Source organism: Poecilia reticulata, chromosome 4, assembly GCF_904066995.2.
Source record: "Poecilia reticulata chromosome 4, P_reticulata-male-v2, whole genome shotgun sequence".
Lineage (NCBI taxonomy): Eukaryota > Metazoa > Chordata > Actinopteri > Cyprinodontiformes > Poeciliidae > Poecilia > Poecilia reticulata.
The window spans coordinates 28,403,509-28,419,254 of record NC_088833.1 but is presented as its reverse complement, the minus strand read 5'-3'; the positions used below and the strand labels follow the sequence as shown (position 1 = coordinate 28,419,254).

Sequence of the window (15,746 nt, the reverse complement as noted above, 5' to 3'; positions counted from 1 at the left end):
ACTGTGGGGGAAGCTTTGTCCTCGAACGGGACGCTAGGTCCAACCAGATGTTTTGCACAGCTGAATGGTTGCCTTGGGAGATTAAAGGATTTCTCAAACATGAATGAAAGAATCAAAGCAGCACCCAATGTATGTTTTCGATGAGAGAATAACATTACAAATGATGTAATAAAAAAATTGATTTTACATAATACCGCCCCTCTAATGGTGACAAAACAATTTGTTTAATCACTGGAATCCTGTTTCTCTCCATCATGTGCTGCACCATGTACTTCATGCTTGAGCCTTTTGGTTTAGTTCTCAGATTCAGAAATACTCTGATTCAAACTGTCTGTGCATTTTGAACAGCTCAGGGCATGTCGGGTAGTCTCTCTCTCCCTCTCTCTCTCTCCCTCTCTCTCTCTCTCTCCTCCTCCAGAGGCTGAAAGGCAAAGCCCAGGCTTTGGAAAAGAGGCATGATTGGCAGCAGCATTCATTTCCTTCATGCCACTCTTCAGGAATCTTCTGGCTAAACAGAGGAGCTCCTGCTTTCACATCTTTTGTCTGAGCTGCTCCTGCTCTCATGAGGTTCTGTAAAACTGAAAACCTTTGTGTGTGTGCGTGCGTGTGTGTGTGTGTGTGTGTGTGTGTGTGCGTGTGTGCGTGTGTGCGAGTGCGAGTGTGTCTGTATTGTTGGCATTCTGGATCCCAGTCACATTGTCCTTTCTCCATTTTTCATGTCAAATGATCTTGAAATGTTTCTCCTGTTCAAGTCTAGGCTGTGGAAATACTGTCTAAACAGTTAGACGAGATATATGAAACATATTTTTGTAGCTTTTATTTAATAGATGATACATTTTATAAGGAAATGTATCTCCTTTTAAACTATAAAAAACCAAACAGTTCTTCATCGAACACTCCAGCGTTTCAAAACGAGAACGCTGTTCCAAAAATACCCGAGCAGGGTTGGTGTGTTTGAGGCGTCGCCTAAAGATACATCCATCCATGTTGACACAAATGAGCAACTACAGTTTTTTTATATATATATATATATATATATATATATATATATATATATATATATATATATATATATATATATATATAGTTCTTTTAGGAAACTAGTTCATATTTATGTAATGAACTGGGGAAGAACTGGGAATGAACTGGGACATCGGTGAACTGCGGCACTCATGCTTGCTTGTTTTATTCCCTTGAGGCGCGTGACGAAGAAGAGGAGAAAATAAAATTGATGCACGGCCTCTTTGAAGCAACTCAAAGGAAACTGCAGAGATTGGGACTGAATGTGTGTGTTTTCTCTGGCTGTAAGATGCTTTTAAATGGGACCTTTTTGTAGCATCTGGTGATGCTGCAGGGTTTCTGTAAACACTTAGCATTAGGCTTTGGTCAGAAAGGACTGGACTCGGTTCTGCTTGTTGATTTAGACAGTTGCATCTGGTTTGCCACAAAGCGGTGGTGTCCAGACGTTTTCCAACGCAGGCAAGAGATGCCAAGTTAAAAGTACGGGTGGGATTATTATTTTTAGCTAAAATGCGACATTTTTTAAATTATTTTTACTTCATATGCAGTATTTCAATTAAAGAGAGACTTGATCTGTAACTCGACACAGTGTTTTATTAAAAAAACGATTGCTCTGATCAAGAAATTTTTACTTTCTTCTCAGGAATACAATTACTATTTCATCAGAAATACTGAATTTAGCCAATGAATGTTTGCGGTCTTGCTCAAAATGAAAGCAAAAAATGTTTCCTTTATTAAAAAAGGACACCCACATTTTTTGTTGCATCATCAGGAACCAAATTTGAAGCATTCTTCAAATTTAATTTTGAAAACCTAGTTAATTGCATTTTAGGAGGTTGCATAAAATCCTTGCAAGACTCAATCACTGGTCATATTCACGTCTCTTTTGTTAAATGCTTCATTAAAATCTATGCAATGTATTCAGTAAAACAAGGCCTTGTGGTTCCATCAATATTACAATGAATTTGTGCAGATGACAATAAGACCACAGGAACTCTCCGTCTCATTTTATACTCTCAGGACATGCTGAGAGGTAAATTGAGGAAAGATGAGGTTGGTGATATCAACTATAATTCACTTACTCCTTGGTTACCTAGCAACATCTTGTTGAGTAACTTGCACATCAGCAGTTTCAGGTTTCACCTTTGTGCCTCAAAAAACTGCTTAGAAATGAACAACAGTGTGACGTGAAAACTGGATAAAACAAGAAGGGTCACACCATCAGTGTAGCAGTATTTCAGATATTTAAAACAGCAATTAATCAGTAATTATCCATCGACTGATATGAGATGCTTATAATGTGGTAAGTTTTGCAGACATGTTGTCAAACCCTGCTGTGAACATTGTAACGTAAAAAATACTAGAATGGTTTAAAAACAACAACAACAAAAAACAGATTCTTTAGATTGTAAAAAGTGAACCTAACAAAGTAGTCCATGATATTTACAGCCGGATGTTGCACCGTTAGTGACGCTGACTGAATCGCAGAGATGTTCATGTCAAAGTTTATGAAATCACCACTTTTTCATCAAATGCATCCCATCTAGTATTCATATAAACCTTCATTGGGTTAAGGGAGAAATGCAACGGTGAAGACATCCGTCTTGTCCCATTGTCACATCAGGATAGTTTTCATGCATTCACTCTCTTCAATCTCTCAAACTTGTATCTTTGGCTTCCTTTCCTCCTGCCTCCTGCTGGTATAGGTTTGTTTGAGCCTCAGGCGGATCGTTTTCTGCCTCCCCAGTTATTGTGGCTTTCTAGAGAAAGGTTGACCTGATGGAAACCTCCCAAACACTCGCTGAAGGAGGCTTTTAGAGGTGGCGTGTGTTCTCTGCGCACAACTAGCTCTTTGTTGTATCTGTCCCGGACCTGACCACCTGACCACTGCCGTCTTTTGTTCTCCCCTTTCAACGTCATCCACAGCCTGTCAGAGAGCTGAACATGCAGACCGGAACGCCACAGAAAGCTCCTGGTCCTAGCACTGATTGGTCTGTTGTTGGGTTCTAAAGCAGTCTTTATAAGGCATCCACGTTTGCTTCACTCCATTTTTTACTCATGACGAGGTTCGCCACCAGGGTATCAAGTTCAGCTTTTAATTTCTGAACCTGAAAGAGAAATGAGTCATCGTTTCTCCCTGCCAACACTTGAAAGAGAAGTTGATGTGCCCTTTAGCAAACTGCTGTGAAGCTGGATAGTGGTTGAAGGCAGAAGACTGATTACACTTGGCAGCTCTCAAATATATTGTCTGAAGTTAAACCCAGTACCTAGTTATACTCAGATCTAATGGCATGTTTAGGCTGATCAGGATACAAGTAGACCAGTCTGACTATGACAAGTCCGCGCTGTGCTGAGTGATAAGATCTCTGTTACTCACATTAATACTGAGAGCTAACAAATCCAACCAAGTCTCACCCAACCTGGCTAATTAACATAAATTATAGGCCTAAACTCGAAGTAAACCCGCCATAATTTGAGTACGCAGTGTGACGTCTCCCGTTCTTAGCTTTGGTTTAACGTCTTTTAGCTCCATTTTGGTGTTTGCTGTAGCTGCAGGTGTAAATTGTCTGGGTTGTGTGATCGATGGGAGCAGAGAAGGGTGGAGCCAGGTGGACATGCAGTGTACTGCTCTTGTTTCAATCTCGTGAACATCTGCACCTTGCTTTCGTTCCTTCCTGAACAGGGAAAACTGCCTGCTCCTGTATTTATAATAATTAAATTAACAAAACTTTTTATTATTCATTTTCGTTTGGCTTTCTCTATGCTGTTGACAACAGGTCCAATAGCTGGCAGAGCAAAGATTACAAATCTGTCAGGATTCAACACCAAAAACAAGCAGACTTTTCCCACACAAAGAACAGAACAGTCAGTCCGTTACAGCGTTAGGTTTTCAGGCTTGATGTTTCTCGACTCTTATTAATTGCCTGTAGTCAGGTGATTAATAACATCTGAACACAGCGGTGGTTGATTAGCTAATTTAAGCACCTGCTCTACTGATGATCTATCACTTGGTGTGTGGATGGGTCGCCTTTTGTTTTTTTTTTTGTTTATTTTTATCTCACCAAAAACACTGAATTCCACAGCACAGCTACATGTTAAGGTTGTCAAAGTCAAGCTAGCACGACTGACCTACTTCCCTCTGTATTTTTTTTTATTTATATTTGTATTAAACTGTGAAGTGAGATACCATTGGACCTTGTTATCTCTTTGTCTTAGTGTTGACAATTAGTAGCAAATGGATGCATCCATTTTTCTTTTATATATCATAAGTACATTTAAGGTTTATGTTGAAAACTTGACAACTAAAACCAACGGTAGTTATCGTTGTCTAGCCGTTTCTTTGCCCTACAGCAGGGAGTTGGGGCGCAGGCTCTCACATGGATGACGTCACGTTTCAATGTGTCTATAAAACAGCAGACGGCTTGCTTGCACGTCTTTGTGCTGTATAAATGTAACTGCATGTTTCTCTAGACTTTGAGTAAATTTAAAAGCTGCTGTGGGTTCAGTTAGCTCTAAAAATGATAAAGAAATCATGTCAGAGAGAAATTCTCTCACCCGTATGTCACCAGGTCAGTGTTTGATTCACATGTTAAATTAGCTGTGAACTGGCTAATTTCAGCTGGGTTTTTTGTTGGTTCAAGAACCGCAGAGCTGAAACAATGATTGTATTCCTCCACCTCGGTAGCCTGCGTGTACCCAGGTGTGTCGGGAGGGGAGTTTCCCATCACTTCTTCTATTTTGGCCTCCTCCTTTGCTGCTGCTGTAAATCACTTCACACTTGCAGATAGAAATGGAAATGTCCGGCTTGAAATGAACTGAAAACATGACATGTCCTGGAATCCAAAACCTCATTTCCCACGGGCCATTTTAGGAGCCGGTCAGGAACATAGATGCTCTTATAAATATTGTGATGCTTTGACCAAACTTTGTAATCGAACAGCGGCTCTGTTTACAGGGACATTTCATTTATTCAGGCATTCATTCATTATTGCAGAAAGCAGTGCGTGCGAGTCAGGGATCAGACTGCAGTGGTTACACTTCCTTTAGCTCAGGAACCTCTTATTCCCAGCTCTCAGGCTGTGTACACACTGACCTGCTGCTGTGGCCATCACCTTTCATTCCTGTTTTCAAACTCTTGTCAGCTTGTCTTCATTGACAAAACTGCTCAGATATAAACTTGGATGTAGATCGGTACTTTCTGTAGGGGGGAAACATCCTCCTCTGTTTGAAGTTGTGCCGTCCAGCTTCCTGGTTGAGAACTTTTTGAGCAAGATTGACAGCTTCAACCCACTGACATGGGGGTTGAAACCAGCATGTCAATCTTTGACCCATCATCCTAAAATATTATCAATGTACTTATTTTGATTGATTTTAACCTTTTCATATTCCATCCATCCATCCATTTTCTTGACACCTTCGGGAGGGTTGCTGGTGCCCATCTCCAGCTAACGTTTCAGGCGAGAGGCGGGGTTCACCCTGGACAAGTCGCCAGTCTGTTGCAGGGCAACACAGAGACACACAGGACACACAACCATGCACACACACACACACACACACACACTCACACTCACACCTAGGAGCAATTTAGACAGACCAATTAACCTGACAGTCATGTTTTTGGACTGTGGGAGGAAACCGGAGTACCCGGAGAAAACCCACGCATGCACAGGGAGAACATGCAAACTCCATGCAGAAAGACCGGGGCCGGGAATCGAACCCAGAACCTTCTTGCTGCAAGGCAGCAGCTCTACCAACTGCACCACTGTGCAGCCCCCTTTTCATACTCATCAGAAAAAAAAGAAGAAAAAACACAATACTGAAAAAGAAAATGACATGAAAAAAAGCAAAACAATATTTAAATTCCTGTCAATGGCAAGAACACAAAAAAGTTTAAGCTTTCTTTTATTCAGCCTCATCAAAATCAAAAAAGCAAAATCTTTCCTGAATATTTTTCTAAAACATGTCTCTAATTCCAGCTCGGACAGATCTGTAAAAGAAAATATAATCAAACCTTAAGGTATTTGTTTAGCAAATATTTGTAATTATTTTTTTTACATTTAAAGAGTGAAAAAAACAGTTTGAATCCTTCACAGCAATTATTCCTCCCCTGAATCCATATAACTTAAGTACATTTATTTTTTAATATTAATTTAGTGATGATGATGATGATGGAGGAAAATATTCCTTTAAAGCTGGTTAAATAATAATTCTACAAAACATGTGTGTCCTTGTATATTAAATTTAAGCTTTCTATTTTTGTAAAAAAAAACAAAACAAAAAAAAAAACACGTTAACAGGGGGGAAAAAATAATATTTGAGTGAAACAAAGTGTCTCTGTGGGCTTGTCAGGTGCTGGTGAATGTAACGTGTCTCCTCTTTAGTTTGATAAATTTGTAGGAATGTCTTTGTCTGCAGCAGGAGAAGACTCGGGTTTGGAGCAGGAGCTCCGAGAAAGCCTGGAGGGGACGGCGAGAGGCCGGGCCCGCTTTTGATTCTTCTCTTTAAAGTCCATGTTCTGAAAGTCACCATCAAAGAGTCATAGTGCTGCTGCGGCTGCTGCTGCTGCCGCTGCTGCCTCGGGTCAGAATCGGGGATTTCATCACTACACATTAGACTTTGATGCAGAGAAAAAAAAACCCTTAGATGGATCATTTTAAGGCTCTTTTCATGTTGATTACAAAGCATCATACCGATTTGTTTGCTTTCATAATCTATGGTCTCCTCTCTTGTGCTTCATACTAGCCCTGCTTCTTATGAGTAAGAAACAGGTTTTTCTCTCACATGTAAAAATTTTTTTTGTACTGTACTTTTAAATAGAAGTCGTAAATCCTAAATAAGAAATGTTCGGCATTTAGTTTTTTGTGACAAATGGAGAGATGAAGAGGAGAGCCTTCTTTAGGTAAAGTAAGGTAAGGTAATTTCATTTATATAGCACATTTTCAGCAACAAGGCAATTCAAAGTGCTTTAAAACAAAGCATTTTTAAATACTAATTTACTGTGCGTGTGCGTGCGTGCGTGTGTGGGTGTGTATTCCCTAGAGCAGACATGTTCAAACCTTTCGTCGCAGTGGGTTGAAGCTGTCAAGTTCAAAGTATCCGTGTGCCACAAAAATGACATAATATTCTTTTAGTGCATAAAAAATGGGAAAACTACTTTATTTTTTAGTTCTGTTTAATGATATAATAAATGCACAATATTTGACCAAAAACAAATAAATTAGTTTACAGATAATTTTGGCAGATTTTGAAAAGGATGCAAACATTTCCATATCCAGGTTCAGCATCAAAAGGATAACAGCGCGAAAGGGTGAAACTGTAATCTGTTTAGCCTTCCTGTTATTTGCTGGAGGCCTTGCTCTCTCCTGACATAGAATAATGAAATTTGATCTTTTATATTATTTTCCACTCTGATTTAATCATCTGTAACTTGTTTGCTCCACAGGTCTGGATGCAGAGCTGTACTACGTCCGAGACGACATGGTGAATCATTACGCTCTCTCCTTCAACATGCCTGTGCCCACTGAGACTAACAGCCTTTACTTCACATGGTATTCCAGGTCAAAGGTACGGATTCAGATCCTTATCTCCCTAACTACCTCTCCACACATTAAATATTATTATGCTTGTTAATTTTAATTTGTCATTTTAAGGTCGACTACCAGCTTGGATTCTTCGTGGAGAACCCTGCTGTCCTGAAGACTCCAGGGAGCAACATCTCCAGTCAGGGGGAGGTTCCCCGCGTTCCCTCAGGTCCATAAAATGTCCCATGTTTAGTTTTATTGCTCACCGCGTTGGTCACATTTAAAACACTTTCAAATTGCGTAAGTTAAAACCATGACCAGGATGCTCATTGTTCACTTAGTTTACCAATTTCATGTTGGTTTGAAACCTTTGCAGCTCCAGTTTTTACCATGAAAATTCGCACTCTGTAAAATTGCTCTGATTTATCATATGAATACAGATTTATTTGATAGAAATTTATAAAAATAATAATTTTGATCACTCACTCTAGGGTTAATTTAGAGGTACTTGTAAGGAATTTTGCTATATTTTCAAAATCTACATGTTGAAGAAATAAAACGAGGGGACAAAAATAAGCCGACAAGTTCCACACGCACCCACGCACATTTTTATTCTTTAAAGAACTTGAATAGTTTGACCACAGTGCACTTTAACTTGACATCATGTAAGGCTGAGTGTAGCATAAGTAACTAATACTGCCACCTGCAGGTTGGACTTGGCAGTTACTTAAACTCAATGTCTTTTGACCATTAGCACAAAAAAATTGGGAATCTGTTGATTTTTGGGTAAATTTCTGCAATTGTGAAAAACTGGAGGGGTTGATGAATATTACGTTTAGTAGAAAAAATATTGAGCTTTTAACATTTTTCTATTGGTCAGTGAGAAATATTTCAGTCGGATTAGGTCAAAAGCACAGGTGAAAACTTCTTGTGAAAAAGGAAACTGCTGCTAAGAATATTTAATCTGGAAGAGCAGATTACCAGGTGAGGAAGAACTTCAATGTGAAAGGTCCAGTGACGAAGTGTTCATGATGTCCTCTTCTGGGGAGCTCACCAAACTCTTGTTGTCACCAGTGCAGAGCTTGGTGGCGTCTGGTTCTCTGCGAATAGGTCATCAGTTTGTTACCACATCTCAGAAATGACAGACTGAAATGCTACAGGAAGGACAAAGATGAAGCACAAATTCCTTGCCATTGTTTGAGACATCTGGGAAATAATTTGTTGCGAGAAGAAAAGCTGAATGCTGCAGTGAGTCCAGCTCCGTGCCAGCAGCCTTTCATCCTGACGCAGTCCATGTGTAGGGTAAGGGAGTTGGCTTCCTCAGAGGTTTGCCCAAGAGCACTGCCATGACTAAAGAGCGGGATTTGGTTCAGAATCACAACATTAAGATGTTTGACTTGGAGTTATGAAGCTCTGCTGAAACCCTGTAATCAGTTGTCAACAAGCCGGTGAATAAACCGTAATCAACTCCAAGCAGCTTCAGGAGACAGAAGGTTGATGGCGTCACTCAAGATTTGTCCCTCCTGTTGTTCGGCGTAGAAATGCTCCATGACTGAGGCAGCAGTGGAGCAAGGTTGATTTTTGTCTGGTGAACCGTTTTTCTCCAAATGATTTAAAGCTCAAACCAATCAAAAAAATAAAATAAAATTCTAGATCAGGGATCTGCAGCCTGAGGCTCCTGAACCACAAGAGACTCTTCCATAATGGCTCCTAATAATTTTGACTAAAAAAAAAAAAAGTTTTGTAGAGTCTAGTATTCCATTATATGTATAAATTTCTCTTACCCACAGACATTGTGCATGTCTTTGGCTCATGTCTGTGCTTCCTCTACAGTCTTCAGGGTGGACATCATCTGTTCAGAGAACGTGGATGAAGAGGCGTTTGTCACCATGCAGCTCAACCTGACCAGCCACGCCAACTTCACAGTGCTCAACTTCAAGAGGAGGAAAATGTGCTTCAAAAGTACGAATTCTGGTTCTGGTTAGAGTTTCAACAAAACTGAGACAGTGGAGCCGAGTCTGTTGTCTGGATGAGTTTTTTTTTTCTTTCTTTCTTTTTCCACTTCAAACAAACAAACAAGGAATCATGTTCCCATTCCTAACCCTGTAAATGTACTCAGACCTCTTGAACGCTTTATGATTTGTTTACAAAATAAACACAAACTTTAATGTGTGGATTTTACATGATCCAACACTATGCTTGGTTTTTAAAATATGGTTATTGAAGTGGTTTTGTTAAGGATTAATACCTAATGGAATCACCTTTTACTTCCATTACAGCTGCTTATTGTTTAGAGATATTTCCCTTTGGTTTTACACGTCAAACCAAAGGTCTTAAAGGAGCAATGTTGCGTAAAATAAAATGTTTTGAGTTTTTCATCATGTTACTTTGTTATTCCCTCATCAAAAACACATCTGGAGTGTTGCTTTGATTATTTAGAGCATGCTTGAGAAATCCTTTAATATTCTTAAATCTGTGCAAAACGCGTGGCTGGAGCTATCCCCGCCTTCAAGACGAAGCTCCTCCTCGGAGTTACAGCTTCAGAGCAGCCCTTCCCTGCAACTCCTACACTCCGCTCCTTCAGACTAGCCAGTAACAATTAGCAAACACCTGATGGAACTTATATCTGCTAAGCTGATTACAAAAGCTACTTCTCAGTGAAACACTGGTAAAAGTGTTGTTAAAGGGTTAATAGAGGAGCCACGTTGTGAAGACTTCCTGAAGGCGGAGTTTCAGAAACGGCAGGAGTTTTTTTTTAAAGAAACAGGCCCAATTCCAAGGCTTAAATTATGAAGTCAAATTCCTTTTTAGTCATATTTGATATATACAGCATTTTATAGCACATGAAGGATACAAGGTTTCCAACGCCTCAGCATTTTATACCCAGAGCATGACCCTGCCTCCACCATGCTTCCCTCTTCCCTGATAAACATTAGCAGAATGACAGCCATCTGCTTGCAGTTTTTCTTTGTTTCCAAAGCTATAATGACATACAGTCAACAATTAGGTTGTTTATGAAGGTTGCCTGGATTTTGTTTTAGGTTGTTGGAATATATATTTCATATTTTCATTCGTACAAAATAATAAAAAGCATGTAAAATTGGGTTGATGATGTTAATCGATGTTTTTTCTGCCTTGTTGCTATATGTGATTTGTGTCCAACTTGTCATATCAGTGCATCCATAGTGAAAATGTTCAAGGGGTGTGAATACTTTAGCATGGCATTGTAGGTGGAGCAGATAATTGAGTTTTTCTTTACTTTTTAATAATGTGGTTCCATGAAATGCATTCGTTGTATTTCTTGTCAGCATTCTGCATCTTAACTACCATTTAATTGACCACATTCATGTGTTACTCTGGTTTAATCAAATCATCTTTCCTAATCTTTCTTCTTCTCTGAACAGGAATGGACTCCAACTCGAACATTCCCGTTACTGTCAACAATAACAGCGCGACCACAGCGGGCTGTAAGTAACCGTACCTCCATTTGCTCCAAACTATCAGAGCGAACTCTTTGAATGGCTTTTCTTCTCCTGGGGCATCCATACAGACTCTTTGTGAGAGTAAGAAAGCACCGTTAGTAGGTTTGTCTTCCTTTTGCTGGGTCAGGATGGAGGAATACATGATAACCCACGTTTTAAAAGTAGTGACATTGGACTCAAAGCCCTAGAGGCTGTTATAGCTCTCCTTTCTTAATCGTTTGTTTGTTTGTTTTTTATCAATAGCTCAACATTGTTGAACACTGTTTAATCCTCACCCAGGTTTTCTTTATTTACTGTTATCCTTTTGGATTTTTTAACAGTTGATGGTGTGGCCACGCCCACCACCTCCACCCAGGTGTTCTACATCAGCGTGAGCGTCTGCTGCATCGTTATATTTCTGGTGGCCATCATCCTGGCCATCCTCCACCTGCACAGTGTCAAGAGGGTGGAGATGGAGGACAGGTTGGAGTTTTCATCCACTTGTGCTCATTAATGTCTCATCTATAGCAGTTAGAGCTCTGATAGGCACTCACCTGAAATGAATTTTATGCTAAATGCAATTAAGTTTGGTCCCAAATAAAAAGCTAAAACTTTCAAATTTACCTAAATCATGGTGGGTTTATTCATTTAAAACTGTGATGCAAATTACTTTTCACTTTGAAGCAACCTGAGTTCAAAGGAGGAAGAAAATCAGTTTAATTTGAGCCTTTATTGACTTTTCAAACTAAAAATGACTTATTTTTTTGTTTAAAAAAAAGGTCTTGACCTGTTTTGCCAGGAGTTAAACTCTGCTCACAACTCAGGAAGTCTCATTTGATTTAAAATTGTTGAATAAATATTTCTCTATTGAATTATTCTTCCTTAATTTCTTCTTGACCCCCAATTGAAGGTTCTTGATAGTTTAGTAATTCCTCTGCTGCCTTCTTCAAGACTAACAGAAGAAGGTAGCCTACCTATTGTTGACTCGATAACCTATCCTATCTGTTGTTGCTGAAAGAACCATAAACTTTTTCTGTTTCCTCCCACAACATCCACAAGATTCAAGGTATTTTATTGGGATTTTATTTGCTAGAAAAAGTAGAACAATAATGATACATGATTCTTTTGTTTCAGACAAGTAAATGTCTGATGCTGCATTTTACCTTTTATTTGTATTGAGCCGGATCATAGAATATTGCACCAACTCGTACCACACTTGTGCGTTTATTTGAGAGAAAAAAAATAACTAAGAGCTCATATGTAAAATATGTTTCCTCTTTGCATAACTTTACGGTTATGCAGAATGATTCAGTTTGAAAATCCCAATAAAAGAATTACCCTGCTTGTTGTTTGAATAGTGAAATGGTTCAGGAGCTGTACATGCATTAGCAGGGCTCTGCACGTTGTTAGGGTTTAAAATGAACATAGATTCTCAATTGAGAAACATTTGTGATTTTACTTTCTTGTGCTGTTTCTATTCCAGTCCCTCCAGGAAGTTACGATGTCGTGATCGCAACTATTAATGCAAATGCATGCAACCATACATGTTTATAATGTGTTTCAATTTTTTTTTTTTTTGTGAAATGGTCTGTTTTTTTTGTTTTGGAAAGTGCCTTGAGTCAACATTTTCTATAAATTGGCAATATAGAATAGATTAGAATAGAATAGAATGACCTGAATTGGATTGAAACTAGATAACAGAAACCAAATCCGTGTTTATTTTTATCTCTGCTGTTTGATCATCTGCATCATGTTTTCTCTTTTCTCTGTCAGTGTGAGCGACAGCGGAAGCTCACAGGGTCTCTCTCAGCCGTCCACCCAGACCACTCAGTACCTGAGGGCCGACACGCCAAACAACGCCGCTTCCGTCACCAGTAAGGTGTTCTTGCTCCATCTGCACTGTGTGTATGTGTGTGTGTGTGTGTGTGTGCGCGCGTGTGTGCGTGCGTGCGTGTGCGTGTGCGCGCGCGGGTGTGTGAGACCAGATGCATTCAGCGTTCACACCGCTATCCTCCACATTAGATTAGATTAGATCCATAACTGCGTCCGGCGTGCTATTTATTTAACTTTTTATACCGTCGCCCTGCCGGCATCTGCAAACGGCAGATGCTTTTCCCAATCTAATAGTCGACTGAATAACACAATTAGCCTCACTCGGTATCATATGATGACGAACGCCGCCGCTGCCAAGGTGTTTGTCTTCCTTTTTGTGGCTGTCAGCCCTGTGACCTCCTCTGCTCTGCGCGGTGTGTAAATATCAGCACCATGTGCTTCGCATCAGGCAGCGGTTGACAGAGGGGGGGAAAGGCCACCTTTTCATGCCAGACCTGGCAGGAAGTGATCAAACTCCTACATGATGCGATTACAGAACCTGCTGGGAAAGGTAGACTTGTGCTAACAAACTTAAATGCTACATATAAACAAAACAACCCTGAACCTTTCTGAAGCGTTGGATTTGGGCCGTTTGAGCACAGAAGTGATGAGCTCTCGCTGGTTCTGCCTGAGGATGTCTGGATCTGTTCAGTTCCTCCGCTAACACAAACCGCTGTGAAGTTCATCATATTAAAGGGGTCGGGGGGGAATGCCATTAACTAAAGCTCTTGACACCTTTAATTCATTAGGCGGGTTTTAATGAGGTCAAAGTTCAGACACTGGTGAACTCTTGTGGGGTGTTTTTTGTTCCATTTCATAACTTCTAGTCTCTTTCATCTGCAAGGCGTTTTCTTTCCCCACTCATGAGAAACACAGTTCTAGACTCGATTTAGGAATTGACCCTCGCCACATTAACATTTCCTCTGATTTGGTTAGACTTGATTAATTTATCTATTGACCATCACTAGTAATAAAACTATTAGAATAAGGAGATTTAGCATTCACTAAAAACAACATGTCAGCGTTTTTAGCCGCTAGATGCATGACCGTCGGTTTTTTTTTTTTTTTTTTTCTGGGTTTGGATGTTTTCCAGATTGGTAATTTGCTGCAGGTGCCTCAGTGGTCTGAAGGTCAGAATTATTTGATTTTCCATTGTGGGTCACACCAAATACTGTGCAGTGCCAAAGTTTCCACTCTCCTTGAACGTTTTTTCTTCTTTTCTTTTTTTTCTTATTTTGCAACCATACCTTTCAACGTATTTTGCTGGAATTTAGTAAGGCATAACTGTGAAGTTATTCTGATGCCCTGTAACAAAGTCCAGCACAACTGAGGACCTAGATTTATTTTGTTTTGCGTTGTCTTTGATAATTAAACCCGACCGCAACGTGACTTCTGTGTTTTTACAGTTTTCTACAACAAAGCGACCCACATGCACAGAAAAGCAATGTAGACGTCACACAACAGTGCATTGTTTACAGAAGAAATTATGTTTATGGATTGGTTTTTAATCCAATCCATAAACATATGGCTGCCATTGGCAGCAGTGGCAGCCAATGGTATCGAAGGAAGCCAGTGAAATGGAAACAAAATCAATATCAATAATATGGTTTTTTGTGGTGCATTGACTGCAACTTCTATAGAAAAATCAGTTTCAATGTGTAGTCAGAACTAAGAGTGGTGAGGTGATGAACTTCATTGACACAGATGTCTTCCATAAGTTTGTAAACATAATTTTCAGCCTTTGTTTATGTCCTAATTTACAGCGTTTCGCTTCTTCTGGTGCAGAATTATGACGTAAAAATTGGATAAAATTCGACGTGACCATTCAGACTGCAGATGCTTTGAAAACAATCAGATACGTATTCGAATTAGTGCCACATGTGGAAGTGGCACAGATCCGATTTATTTGTTCAGGGGTGTGGGGCGTGTAAAGTTGGGAATTGGGCCGTTCAGACTGCTGGAAAAATTCACATCTGTGGAAGAAAACAGATTTGGGTCACATTAACCTGCTGCATGATTGTGGCTTTAGTTGGGAAATTTTCAGTTGCAAGTTGGGATTTATTCTCTCTATAAATGCAACTGTTCAGTAAAGGCCTTGGTTTGTTAGAGAACATTAGTGAATCTTAAATAAAATGAAAAGTGACTCTTTTATCCTCTTCTTGTTTGTTACACATGTGCTGATTCAGCTCTGCAGAGGTAAATCACCTGTTAGATTAACTGGAACACTTTGTCACTTTGAGAACCAGTGATAAAATGTCAATCATTGATCCATCACCGCCCTCTTGTGGATTAAATCTGCATTTCACCTTTTTTTCTCTCTGTTTTATACCAATACATTAACCCGGAGCTTGATAGTGAAATCCACCCCAGCATGCCCAGTTTAACGGATGTGTAAGGAAACTGAAAATCAGATGTATTTACGTCCGTTTATCTGTTCAGGTGCCATTGTAATTTGTGTGAGCAATCCTTGTAATTGCTTATTTGTCCCTTTCTTTCTCCCTCCTTCCACTCCCTGCCTTCCCCTCCCGTCATTAGACAATCACCCTGGCTCTGCGCCCATTCTCCAGCTTGCTGCCTCCTCCTTCCAAAACCCAGGTGCCCCCCCTCATGAAACCAAAAGTAAGTTCATTAGGAAGAGGAATCAAAAACACAACGCCGCAGCACACGCTACGCTATTGCCACACTTTACCAGCTCCAACAAATGCTCCCTCAGGGGTTCAGGAACTCAGCTTGGCTTAGATGAAAAAGCCAAGGTTAAGTCGTCTTAACCTTTTTTTGTGTTTTAGTTTTTAACAACGTGAAAAAATTCTGATGGCACCAATGGACATCAAAGAATAAAGATGTGTTCATTTAATTTAAGGATTCACCAATC

The 15,746-nt window shown here is 39.8% G+C and overlaps 1 protein-coding gene across 2 annotated transcripts in view; it reads left to right on the top strand.

Annotated features, from left to right (window-relative positions):
- ryk (receptor like tyrosine kinase) overlaps window positions 1–15,746 on the top strand; it is a 40,096-nt gene that overhangs the window by 4,437 nt on the left and 19,913 nt on the right. Inside the window, exons 2-8 of one of the 2 annotated variants that reach the window (XM_008407695.3) lie at window positions 7,463–7,584; window positions 7,671–7,770; window positions 9,375–9,503; window positions 10,946–11,008; window positions 11,344–11,485; window positions 12,776–12,876; window positions 15,410–15,493. In XM_008407695.3, coding sequence (XP_008405917.1) covers window positions 7,463–7,584; window positions 7,671–7,770; window positions 9,375–9,503; window positions 10,946–11,008; window positions 11,344–11,485; window positions 12,776–12,876; window positions 15,410–15,493 — 741 coding nt within the window. The remainder of the gene's footprint in view (window positions 1–7,462; window positions 7,585–7,670; window positions 7,771–9,374; window positions 9,504–10,945; window positions 11,009–11,343; window positions 11,486–12,775; window positions 12,877–15,409; window positions 15,494–15,746) is intronic. The other variant, XM_008407696.3, reaches the window with a different exon arrangement.